The 13,430-nt window shown below is 37.2% G+C and overlaps 1 protein-coding gene across 1 annotated transcript; it reads left to right on the top strand.

The window, feature by feature from the left end:
* The first annotated feature begins 2,012 nt into the window (after window positions 1-2,012).
* On the top strand, window positions 2,013-10,971 carry YIPF5 (Yip1 domain family member 5). The gene is made up of 6 exons (XM_063292359.1): window positions 2,013-2,156; window positions 2,816-2,928; window positions 4,077-4,249; window positions 4,875-5,020; window positions 7,909-8,090; window positions 9,362-10,971. The coding sequence occupies exons 2-6, from the start codon at window positions 2,822-2,824 to the stop codon at window positions 9,522-9,524; spliced, it is 771 nt and encodes a 256-aa protein (XP_063148429.1). The 5' UTR covers window positions 2,013-2,156; window positions 2,816-2,821; the 3' UTR covers window positions 9,525-10,971.
* Window positions 10,972-13,430: the final 2,459 nt, after the last annotated feature.

Genomic DNA, 13,430 nt, shown 5'->3' with positions numbered 1-13,430 from the left:
CATGTGTAATACAAATCTTCAATAAGTTTTCCAAACCAGGGCAATCAGGCTCTATATAACAGGCAGTTATGAAGGCTGTCAGCAACCTTGGATGCAAATTTCCTGATGGCCTTCAGGCCTGCCACTAACTCAGACCATCAACTTCATCAAAAGATGAAGATTCCTACTGCCAACAGAAAGTTGAAATATTTATATTTCATCAGTAACATGAGTTGTAGATGTTCCCAGATTAAACCACCTGTCTCATACACTGATGTTCTGGCTATGGGTACAAGCAGAAAAACCTCAGCGAGTCAATGATCAGCAGCAGGAAATATCCAACTCATTGGATTTTCTTTTTCTTCCTTGTAATTTCTTTCTACATGCATAAAGCTCATCTTTAGTCTTTATTTATTTATTTCTAGTAATAAATATAAAGCACTGAAAAACAAGCTGCACATTTGAATATCTTACTGGAGATATTATCACCTTATCTGAGTGGTAAGTCCAAGATAACAAGATAATGTATGAATGGGGAAGACCAATGAGGCTTTATGAATGAAATACTGAACCCCAGAACAGAGATTGCCACTTTTTGAGGGCTGCTGGGCACATTTGGAATTTTGAGAACATGTGGGCACTCACACAAATGGTTGCTGGAAAATAATTTCCTATTCACAATACAACAGCCATGGAAGGTATATCCAGCATTGTTAACTCCATTAGTTCCCTCTTCTGCATTACTCTCCTAACTATCTGTGCTATCCTTCATTCTATTCTGGATTTTTGTTGTTTATTTGTTTAGTCGCTTCCGACTCTTCGTGACTTCATGGACCAGCCCACGCCAGAGCTTCCTGTCGGTCGTCAACACCCCCAGCTCCCACAGGGACAAGTCCATCACCTCTAGAATATCATCCATCCATCTTGCCCTTGGTCGGCCCCTCTTCCTTTTGCCTTCCACTCTCCCTAGCATCAGCATCTTCTCCAGGGTGTCCTGTCTTCTCATTATGTGGCCAAAGTATTTCAGTATTGCCTTTAATATCATTCCCTCCAGTGAGCAGTCTGGCTTTATTTCCTGGAGGATGGACTGCTTTGATCTTCTTGCAGTCCATGGCACTCTCAGAATTTTCCTCCAACACCACAGTTCCAAAGCATCGATCTTCCTTCTCTCAGCCTTCCTTATGGTCCAGCTCTCGCAGCCATATGTTGCTACGGGGAACACCATTGCTTTAACTATGCGGACCTTTGTTGTCAGTGTGATGTCTCTGCTCTTGACTATTTTATTGAGACTATTCTGGATAGGTGAACCTATTTTCAAACAAAGCACTGGGAGGTTCATTTTGTGAGAAAGCTTAGATTGCCTCTTTGGATTCCAGAGGCATCTTCAAAAATAAAGATGATGCTGGAGGGTGGCAATTTGCTTTATAGCATATTAACTTGCCTTTTTCAGAAATCATAGTAATTTCTGAAAAAGGCTAAGTCAAGGATCAGGAGCCTAGCAGGCAACATATGAACACTCTAGTATTCCACAATATCACTTTGGAGACTTTATGGAGAAAGAGAACAACAGGCACAATAGTAAAGGACCATAAAAATTATAGCACTGCCTAAAACTATCAGATAGCAGGTGCAAAAATCAGGATGGCCGCTACAGCTCAGCAAAAGTTTTTCTCTATACTTTGCTGCCATCCGGATCGCAGCTTATGATTCCAAAAGCGATACTATTTGTGTAAAATAAAAGACAAGCCACTTTCCCCTTAACATAATCAGACGACCTCAACCTGTGCAGAAACGTACTTATTTATATATGAATTTTTAAACCGCTTCAGTCCAGGCGACTGTAAACGGTGTACCAAGCCACAGCTTTACTCCAAGGAGGGTCGAGATCCTCACTACGCATGCTCAAACAGTCCAGCCACACCTTATTTGCCGTCTTCAAACGGGTTGGAAAGTTCGACCATGGAGATGTGGAGAGAGAGTGGCATCCGCTAGGAAACGTCCCCTGCGTTACGTCAGTCCGCTTCCACGATCCGGAAGTGGTTCTTCTTGGGTCTCTGACACGTAGCTTCCAAGAGAGCGGGATAAAGGGGGGCGGGTGGAAGAGGGGTGACTCCTGGCTGTGTGAGGAGGGCAGGCAGGGGGTCGTTGCCTCGCCAGAGAGGAGGCTCCGAAGGAAGGTGAGCTACGGGAGAGGGGAGCAGGGGGGCGTCCCGGCTTGACAAGAGATCTGACGCTTTCTCGCGGGGCTCCTTCAGACGCTGGGAAAAGAAAAGGGAAACGTATCAGGCGGCGAGACTCGTTCCAGAAGCATCTCCCTTCGCTTCTTTGTTTTTCTGGCTGCAAGGACGTGTTTTCGGAGGGTGTGGCTTAAATGTCCTAATATTGCTAGTGATCTCTCATGACCCAACGTTTTTCCATTCTCGGATCCTGTGTTTTACATTGTCGTAGTGTTATCCTTTGCTCTGAAGGTCTAATCCTTAAAGGCTGTCTGGCACGAGCATTAACAGTTGATGTCGCTGTGATAGAAAACATTGAAAACGATGTAAGTTCTATTGTAGTCGTTGCCTTTCTTAGGCAATTTGAGGAAATCAGGTGCTGTATTTTAAAATGTCAGATTTGGCCTATTTTCCCCCTTTTATGTTTTGATCCTTTTCTCCTTTTGGGTGAGCCACTGGATGCGCAGCAGTGCCAGTGTCCAGTAATTTAGTGTTTAGTATTTGGCTGAATGCATTGTTTTCTCAGAAGACTTGGTGACTGATGGGTAAAGACGTTCATAGAAGGGCCACGATTTTGGTGGTGGTTTTTAAAAATAGTAACAGAAATATTTACTTTACAGGTAGCAATGTCTGGATTTGATAGTTTCAATACAGATTTCTATCAGACAAGTTACAGTATTGATGATCAAGCACAGTCCTATGGAGGAGACACTGGAAGAGGAGCATACAGCAAGTAACTTGAGATTCTTTTAGTTTTTTAAATAGCCAGCATATTATAGTCTGTTGTTTGGCTTAACTGTTCAGTGTTATTTAATTCCTGATAAACATGCTAAGTCACTTTTATATCTAAAGAGTTACTTTATTTATTTAGAAGATCACATTTCTCAAAATAACTTCAGTGTACCGGAAACAAGAAAATCCCAAGATAAATCCATAATTCAGGATCAGAGGAATTTCCAAAAATGGCTTGGTATAAAAACTGAGTCAAAGAGTAGCAATCACTGATGCTCAACCAAGTTTGGTCACATGTTATGCTAATGTACATGAATTATCCTTTTATATAAGAGCTATGAACTGCTGTAGTATTTTTTTAATATGTGGCACACTTACCAGATAATGTAGCTATCACTAGCTTATTGACTCAAATAAAATATTTTGGTAATATCTTAGAATCCAAACTTGCATGATAAGTTAATATCATTCTTCAGTATAAAATTTCCCTTTAAGTTTACATAAATGGTTACTTGAAAGAAATTTTCTGAAACAATTACTGATACTGGCAACTACTCTTCCTTAAGGCTAGCATTGCTCCTATGTGTCATAATAGATACATGGTCACTGTATATGTCACAAAATTTGAAATATATGCTAGTATCCACTATTTATATGGCAGAGGATGGGAAGCAAATAATGAGCTAGATTCTCTTGGAAGAACTGAAAATGAAGGACTATATTATAATATCTAAGTTTTAATAACAAACTTAGTAATATTCTGAGAAAAATGTTGGATAATTTGGAAAATTATAATTAATTTAAAATGAGAAATTGTATTTTTATGTTAGCAATTAATGAATAAGTTAAAATAAATGTATGTAATGTTAATCAGAATTAACTTGTAAATAATTGTGATATATTCCAAACAGTGATACGTCTGTCTGTGTTCTTTATTCATATAAATATATTCTAATAATTTTTTTCCAGGGACTATATAGAATGTTTAAAATTTCTATAAATGTGAAAATCGGATAGCGTACAATGATGCCTTTGTAATGGAATGGATACTTTGGGGCTTAGCTAATATTGTGGTTCCTCAAACTTGCCTCTGCTGCAAAGAAAGATGCTGCTTTCATATGATAAATATTTTAATTTTGCTTTCTGCAGGCAATATGGTGGCTATGAGTATTCTCAGCAAGGTAGTTATGTTCCTCCGGAGATGATGCAACCTCAACAGCCATACACTGGTCAAATTTTTCAGCCAGCACCAGCATACACACCATCTTCATCACAATCTTTCTATGGAAGCAATTTTGAAGATGAGCCTCCATTACTAGAAGGTTTGATTTTTATTTATTGCAAAATTCCATATCAACCAAAATACATGACCCAATCTACAAAGGAGCAATCATAGCTGATTATGAAGTGTGTGTGTGTGTTAACATACAGAGAACAGTTACTGTTGGCATTTATTGGTTGGTCTTTAATTTCACTTCATTTACTTAGGTGGCATGTTCTCTTAAGAGAACTAAAAAGCATAATAAATTGAGATGGAGTAGAGCCTTTAAAAATTAAGATGACTGATGCAGCTAGTTATATTGCCTGGTCTCTGACCTTTGGTGAACTTAGAGGACTTCCAATTTAGTGCAGCTGCCTGTATCCAGTTTCATAATGCAAGGCTTCTGCACAGCCCTGAAGATCTGACTGTTTCAGCAGGTGATGGGGCAGGGTGGGTTATGATCCTTCTCTCTGAAATGCTTTTTATGTTTCTGTAATCGGTTTTGTAGTTTTCTCTGATATGGGTGCTTGGTAATTATCTGTTGTAAGTTATTGTTCTTTGAATTTTCTACATTTTGTAAGCCACTTAGTGATGCAACCACAACTGAGAAGGATTCTTAAGTTTGATTAAATATTTTTTCACTGGCTACAAATCCATAAAATCTGTGTTCTTCATTTGATCCACAGAACTAGGAATAAATTTTGACCATATCTGGCAGAAGACTCTCACAGTACTGCATCCATTAAAAGCTGCAGATGGCAACATCATGAATGAAACTGATCTGGCAGGACCTATGGTCTTCTGCCTAGCCTTTGGAGCCACCTTATTGTTGGTAAGATTTTATTACCATAGATGTAGTCCTATCAGTCTGAAAATTATAAGACTTAAATAAATCTTAAATATCAGTACTTTATGAAAACTGCAATAGTATACAGGGTTAAATGTGTTACTTTTGTATAGAAGGTTGTGAGTTACAGGGTTTGTTTGGAGCTTGGTCTTCACAAGTTGAGAGGGGCAGGAACTATTGTTGGATATCCCCATTTGCCATACTCACAAAAGCAGAGTAATTTAGAACAATGTGAAATCTAATCTATATATACTCCCTACATTATAATAATTTGCTGTTCCTTCCTGCATTTTGCTTCTGAAAATATTTGCAACACTCTGAGTCAGCATTAGAATTACTTTGTGTTTTGCACTAGTTATGGCCCATGGAGGAACAACTTAATACTAATATTAATCTTATGTTTGGAACATGACATCAAGGAACATGAACAATAGCTTTATATGTGTAGAGTATTGTGACCTAGACTGCTTTATAAAGTGTGTTACCAGGGTTCAGTATTAATTACCAGGGATGGGCTCAGGAACAAAAATGGTCCTGAAACTGTCCTGATTACCTTCTATAGAGAGTCTCTTCAGTTTGGATCTTTGGACTGAGATAGACCTTTGCCTCACAACCAAGGCAAATGCTTTCCATGGTTCATTTTCCAGCTTCTGCAAGTCTTTCCTTATGCTTTTTTACTTCCATAAGTATTTACTTTTGAAGGAGTCACTTCTGAAGATGATCTGCACAATTTCAGATGTTCAAGCCTGAAGATTTTCTGCTATTTTAAAAAGAAATGTCCTTTCATTTCTTTCCTAGCTCCACGGTTTTGTAGGGATGTGGCTGTACTCTTTATGTTTATGTGTGTACGTATGCAGTGCAATGGATCTCATATGCAGTGGACCAAATTTCTGCTGCACTTTGCACCAATTGTCTCAATTTACATGATTTGATTAATGGTTTCATTACGCAGATTATGTAAATCACAGAAATTAGGTCCATTGCACACAGAATCCATGACATTGTAAGTCACTGTGATTCCCTCCTATCCAATTCAACAGACATTCCTGAATAACAGACATTCTCTCCTCCAATTAGCCCATTCAAACAAGGTTTCATTGTACTTAAAGTTGCAGGCCCCTACTGTTTAGATAATGAAGAGTCTTGGACTCTTCTTCATTCTTATCATTATGCTTTTATTTTAAAAGCAGTTGGAGTTTGAGCTCCTTCCTTCTTTGTACACCAATAAGCGGTAACACAAATGCAGGCATTACTGACTCCCATTCCCCTACAGTCACAAAGAGCTGCTTCTAGAACTAAAGGATGAACCACAGGTAAGGTTTTTACTAATAGAAATATAAATTCTTCCAAATTCTGTAGGAATCTACAGTTTCCTCCACCTGCCCTCTTTTCCCTTCTGCTCCTTTCCTTTTATGGAAATGCTATATTGACTCTGAAAAATGACATGGACTTTCAAGGCAGTTCCAAACCTTCAGGGGCAGCTTATTTTGGACCAGTGATTTTGAAACTGTTGAGATACCTGTGAAGCAGCACCACCTTCCTCATACCCACATGTGTGCCTCATCTGCATCCTTTTGAACATCCCTATTCTGTAGATTCAGACCACTGAAATATTAATCTAGTTAGACTGTTTTTTTATTTACTATTAAAATATTGAAAGAAGTATAGCTAACTTTTAAAGAAAAGTGGCAATGTGTAACTGCAAAACACACACACAGAGAGACAAACCCCATCAAGCACAGAACATCACAGTAGTGAAAAAACAGGAAATGTGTCTGGAAAATTTATTTATTTATTTATTACTCACATTTCTATCACTGCCCATCTCCCCCTAAAAGGGGGACTCTGGGCGGTTTACAATAAAATTCACCTTAAAACCTAACATCATAAAATCACCAATCTTAAAATAATAAAAATATAAATATAAAATCCAAGTGGGAGATTTCCACTCCATCGGGAGAACTATCAGAAAATAATGTGTTTTTACCAGGGTTGCCACAGTAAAGGCCCTGCTTGTGTTGGGCACTGATCTGAAGTAGTGCTTTCATACAGACGTAGGCATTAATGGTACATCTGGGTTTACTTGCATAAATGATGCTCCTTAAAAATACTCAGGTGGTGCTTCACCTATTGATTTGAAAGTCTGTATAAAACTAGCTTGTAGGGATGTGCAACTATTCAAAGTGGTGAGGATGCCTTGGAGGGGATGGGGGCCAACATATTGCATCTATCAGCACCTCGTGAAGAAGGCATGCCTTTCCTGGACTCCCATAATAGTCACAAAGCTTGAATAAGAAAGCATGTAGGAGACAGCAACAGGGTGTGCTAACTTTGTTGCACTTTACTGCGCCTCCCTATTATTTTCCTGAAATCATGGTGACCATTGTGAGCGAGCACAGGAAAATGTACAGCTTCATTAAGAAGGTGCTGACAGGTTCAGCAAGCACACCCTTGCCCCCTCCAAAACACCTTTTCTACTCTGGATTCACATAGCTGTACATCACTTCTAAATTGATTCACTAGGCAGATATTTGTAACTCTGGTATTTCCATCTAATCTCAGTGGTAGATATTTGGTTGGATTATGTAAAACAGTGTAATGGTAACACTAATTTTATGTGGAAGACCTATTTTTAAAAAATAGTTTAAAAAGTTATAAATGTATATGTGCAATAATACTAAGATAACAAACCTTATTTCTAATTCTAGATTTCAGAAATGTTCGTTGTTACTTAAAAAGGCATCTGTTTCTCACATGATTTTATTTTGGAAGCTTTATTCATCTCTGACTTTCCCTAAATACAAAATCTCTTCCTAAAATGTATTCAGAATTTTAATGTATTTTTCCATCCCTCCTTTTTCTCTTTTTTTTAGGCTGGAAAAATTCAGTTTGGCTATGTATATGGAATTAGTGCAATTGGGTGTTTAGGAATGTTCTGTCTCCTGAATTTAATGAGTATGACAGGCGTCTCATTTGGTTGTGTTGCAAGTGTCCTAGGATATTGTCTTCTTCCTATGATCATACTGTCAAGCTTTGCAGTTGTGTTTTCTCTACAGTAAGTAATACCGAAGACTGTTACAATACCATTTAATGATACTGTATATTATTGCTCACCAAAATAAAAAATTGTACTCAAAAGAGTGGTTAGCAAATACGAAATTATGTAGAATAAAAAATGCTTTAGTATATATAAGCTGAATTTGATTTCTATGTTTTTTTTATGTATAGGATATTTGTATTTTTAGTTCTATTTGCCTAGAGAGACACTTTTTAATCAAATGATAACACTGAAGAAATTATTTGAACTTTTACTCCTTTTTGCAGTCTATTATTTCTGTGCTTGCTTATAGATAAAGAAAGCCTTTTTTTGGAAATGCTTTAAAATTCTACATCCCAATCCCAATAGCAAAATATAGCCAGTAAAAAAAGTATGTGATATTGCAGCACTTTCGAAGTTCAAGTGCCACAAACATTTTTATTTAAAACTGACACTGTGGAATACTAGCTTCTCAGCACAATATTTCTGTGTTTGATTCTTTAGTCTGGAAGTAGGCAGTCTGGTCCTGCAGATGCCTCCTTTCTTGTTAACAAGGCTCCCTATCCCCTCTCATTTTCTTCTTTTCATTTTAATAATAGATGATAGATAGATAGATAGATAGATAGATAGATAGATAGATAGATAGTAAATAAGAAACTGGAATACTATAAAACAAAGTACAAGCTCCCATCATTATCTTTTCTGCAACAGTTCCCTAGCATCTTACAGCACTCAGGAAAAATTATTTAGGGTGACTTCCTGAAGCGAGTGAATTTCTGAAGCTTCTTAAATGAAGCTATGTGATTTCATAGAACTCAGAACAAGATCATATTTATGTAATTTAACATTTAAAATGTTACATAAAACTAAATGACATTCAGGTATGTGTATATTTTGCAAAGTTTACTGAGAGCCATATAAGTCATAGTTCCATGGCAAGATTTTTGTATTAATAGTCCCCAGGTGGAGGCTTTTGAAAATTTGAATTAGGAATGTTAACAAGAGAGTTGACCAGCAGATGGTTTAGTGCCTAAAAGCTGTATAATTAGATTGTACACTTGGGCTGTCTCCAACATAAGTTTCTGTTCTTGAGGAATTTTAAGCAACTCCATGATAGTTAGGTATGTTGCAGGTGAAGCTGTTGCTGGTTCTCTCCTGTTCCTCTCATCATCCCAATGTTTGGTACAGGCTAATAGCTTAATATATTACATAGAACTGTTCTGATGCATACAAAGTTGCGTGAAGTTGTTACCAGTGCTTGACTCCTTTCCTGTTGTTGTTGCTTTCAGGGGCATGATGGGAATTATTCTTGCTGCTGGAATTATTGGATGGTGTAGTTTTTCCGCCTCCAAGCTCTTCATTTCAGCCTTAGCCATGGAAGGACAACAACTTCTAGTAGCATATCCCTGTGCTTTATTATATGGAGTCTTCGCCCTCATTTCTGTGTTTTGAGCTGACTATCTTAATTATTGAACTTAAATGGGCCGAACTGAAAGCTTTTACTTGGGATGCTTAAACTGGGACCAGAAATCAACTGTTGGGCCGCTATCTTCCAAGATTAATGTTTGAATTATTGTTTGGAGCAACAATAACAAAGTGGTCTTTTTGTGTTTCTTTTTATAGGACTCTTGAATACATTTTTACATTGACCTGTAATAACTTCACCTTTAAAACAGGCTCATGAATTACACTCTTTAAAATGTAACACTCTTTTCAGTCCTATAACCTGCAAAATAATTGCTTTTGAAAACTTTTGTAGTTCAGAAATTTTTATTGATAAAAGAAAGTGAAATCATTAATTTGTTTTCCCATGGTAACATGCAACAACAAAGCTAAACAGATACACATTTCCTATTTTTACCAAACTAGCAAAATAGAACATTTGTCACAATAAAATTTAATCTGAAAGCAAACACAAAATGGATCCCATATATAACTTTTCAACATTTTTACAGTCCTCAGATTACTTTTGTTTACAATCCAAATGGCTTCCCAGGCTCATTAAGTATTTCATTTTATATATACTTTGTAAATAGTTCTGTCATCTTATAAACATGTGGGAAAATGCTTTTTTTATGCTAAAATTGATAACAGAATTCCCATAGTTCACCAAAAGCAGCATGATTCAGAAAATAGCTTTGACAAATACCAGTATTGCAGTCTAGTATAAAACACAGATTAAATTTTCTCAGAATCTTCTCTGAACATTTTTCCTTTTAGTAATATATCTTTATTGTAATGTCCAGTACAGAATTGCTAAGGTATTTATTTGCATAAAGATTTATTCCCATTGAGCAAACATGTTTAGATCATGGTATAATAGGATCCAGTGACATCACATACTTAACTACTGTGTCATAGCCATCAAGAAACATTGAGTATTGGAATCCAGTCATAAGGACAAAAACAACTATTTCATTGACATGGGAAGCATGTACACCATTAAAAAATAATGACTTACCTTTAGTGTTAGGGAATGACAAAATGAAATGGCTAACGTTATATTCTGTACAAGCTTATTTTATTACAAAAGTGGAAATTTTAAATATCTCATTGAGCAATATTGGTGAACAAATATAACTTCATTTTTTTTGTACTTTCCCCCCCCTCTTTCTCCATGACTTTTTGCATAGCTCTCCATACGCTGTTTTCATACAGCCTGAAGTTGTTGACTAACCTCTTCAATAAACATCTTGCAAGAAGCTCAGACTATTTTGCACATTCAGATTTCTGATGCTTATAAATTACATTCCAGATTTAGGCATTTTGTTCCCCTCTGTGATGCTTAGCTGATGTTTCATGTGCAAATGAACTATCCTGGTGACCCATTGGAGGGATATTCCTTGCCATCAGAAAGTTTTATTGGGCTTTACTACATAAAGGCAACATTGGCAAATAATGTGGTTTCTCTTTATTACTGCCTCTACATATAGGGTTTACAAGAATTTATTTGTAACAGAACAGTAGGATGAACCCAACAGAAAACCAAGTTCTGCAGCATTGCTTTAATTATATAGTTTGTTGCGATAGATTTTTAACCAGTACTTTTCATGAACGGCCTTAGACTGTTAATATGTAAGATGTTCCGAAAAGTGACAGTTTGCTTGAGTTTAATAATGGTCTGTTTTTTTAAAATGGCAAAAGTTCTGGGTTTAAATGTCACGCCTGCTGAATCTTCTGGAATAATTCTATTTTGTATCATGTTGCTCCTAAGGTGTTTGTAAAAATACTGCCACATTCAGTATTACTCCTTGTCACTGCAATGTGATATTAATGATAGGACAACCAGAAGAGAAAAGTGTAGCAATGAGGAACTTACCATCGCAAAATTGACAAATGGGATTCCAGCAAAAATATATAGCATATCTCCCAAGATTGATGCTTTATAAGTTTCAGTTCAGTGGGCAATGCAGTTATATTTTAAAGGAGGATCCAGATGGGATTTAAGAAAATAGATTGATTAGCTTAATGATTTGTCTAGGCAAATTAGTATGAAGCATTATTAGATTTCGTATCGTGAAGCACATTGACAGGCCTGCTTTACTGAAGGAGTTAGTATTGCTTCTGCAAAGAAGTCTCAGTACCTTTCCTAGAGTTTTTTAGATGTCAAGCATGTCATTCAGGACAAGCAGATAAAAGTGACTTAATTTATTAATGGTTCTTCCTGAAGACTCATAAAACTTTCCAGAGCAGACCTAACAGTCACCAAATAAATGGAGTGATCCTCCTAATAATGGGTAACTGGTTAAAGGTCAGAAAAAAGAAACAAGTTCTCATTATAAAAAAAACCTAAAGAATCCTTTTTTTTTAGGAATCCATGGTTCCATTTTGGCACAAATGCTTTTTAACTTGTTCATAAATTTGACTGCAAAGCTGTGAAGGTATGTTTCGCTCTGAGAAAGTCTTGAACAAAATGTCCCCTCGAAGCTCGTTCATGAGGAAAAATGGTCCCACTTCTAAGAGTCAAGCGAATCAACCGTCCTGTTTCGGCTTGCTCTGCTTTGTATCCTCTCAGCCTTCACCCAGAGCACAGTGCTGAATCTGGAAAGCCAAAGTCGCCCAGCTTGAAAACAGTTCATTCGGCACTGGAAGAGAAGGCTGAGAAGTCCAAAAGCAGACTGAGGTAATGTGAATTTCTTTGTTCAAGGGATGCACACTTCGTCATTTTGCATAGAAAATGCAGAATTAGGGATGAACAGATACGTGACAAGAGAAACTGCACTGTGAAACTTTGAGGGATGAAAGCAGAGGGTTGAAGGGAGGGAAGCTGGAAAGCTGATCTGAGAAAAATAAGGAGGCAATTTATTCCTTATTTTGACTACTTGTTTCAAAGGGAGGGAAGCATCAGGGCATCTGAAAAGCTGGCAAAAACAAGATTTCACGAGCTGTACCTTGTACCTTCTCTGGTGCTGCACAGATAGGAAGTGTATGCATCGTTTGCTGCCAATCACCATTCATCAAAGGCTGTATAATTGCTGCACACTATCCTGCCTTCTCTACCACACTTTAGCTCTGAAAGCACATCTGCCAGGAATACTACCCTTGAAATGATGGCACTCTTAGGGAGTCTTCCTGGGATTATACTGAGCTTCAGAGTCTCAGTTAAAAACTTAATAAAACAATACAGAACAGCGGTTTGCCCATAACAGTGGAAAATTCATAGGAATGTAGGAAGCAAGCAAAATCTAACTTGAATTTGAGGGCTGAGATTGTATGGTGAATAATTTAATTCAAATTTCTGATTCAAGGTTCAAAGGCAACAAGATTCAATTCAAACCCCATTTGCAGATTTAAAGCAACACAACAACAACAACAACAACACTTGGATCTAAATGGCTGCAACTGTGTCATTTTTTGGGCAGTATGGGATTTAAGAAAGGATGGTTGACCCATTAGAGGATATTAACCCCGTCAGATACCTTCAAAAGTTCCGCTGAAATAAATGTTGGAACTATTCTACACCTCTCTTTAGACAGGGATAAATAAAAAATAGAGCAGCAACCTCCCAACTATCCAGTAAAGAACCTATATGGAAGTTGTGCTGAACCAAGGCAGACTGTCTCCTCCAATGTAGAAATTTCCAAAAGTTATTTAAAAGGTTAAACTTACAAAAGAAGAGTTCACCATCCACTGATCATTTGCTTTTCTGGGCTGGTAATGGTAGGCTTGCTGGCATGGCTCGTTGGCAAGGTTAGCCTTTTCTGGATATGATGTAATATGTGCTGCTTTAAAGCAATTTTTTAAAAATAAGAAATGTGTATGTGCTATCACTATTAAATATATAGTATGTTGTTGTTTATTTGTTTAGTCGCTTCCGACTCTTCGTGACTTCATGGACCAGCTCACGCCAGAGCTTCC

This window comes from Candoia aspera, chromosome 2 (assembly GCF_035149785.1).
Source record: "Candoia aspera isolate rCanAsp1 chromosome 2, rCanAsp1.hap2, whole genome shotgun sequence".
In the NCBI taxonomy this organism is placed as follows: domain Eukaryota; kingdom Metazoa; phylum Chordata; class Lepidosauria; order Squamata; family Boidae; genus Candoia; species Candoia aspera.
Note: the sequence above shows the minus strand (reverse complement) of the source record. Positions and strands in the feature narration are given on the sequence as shown.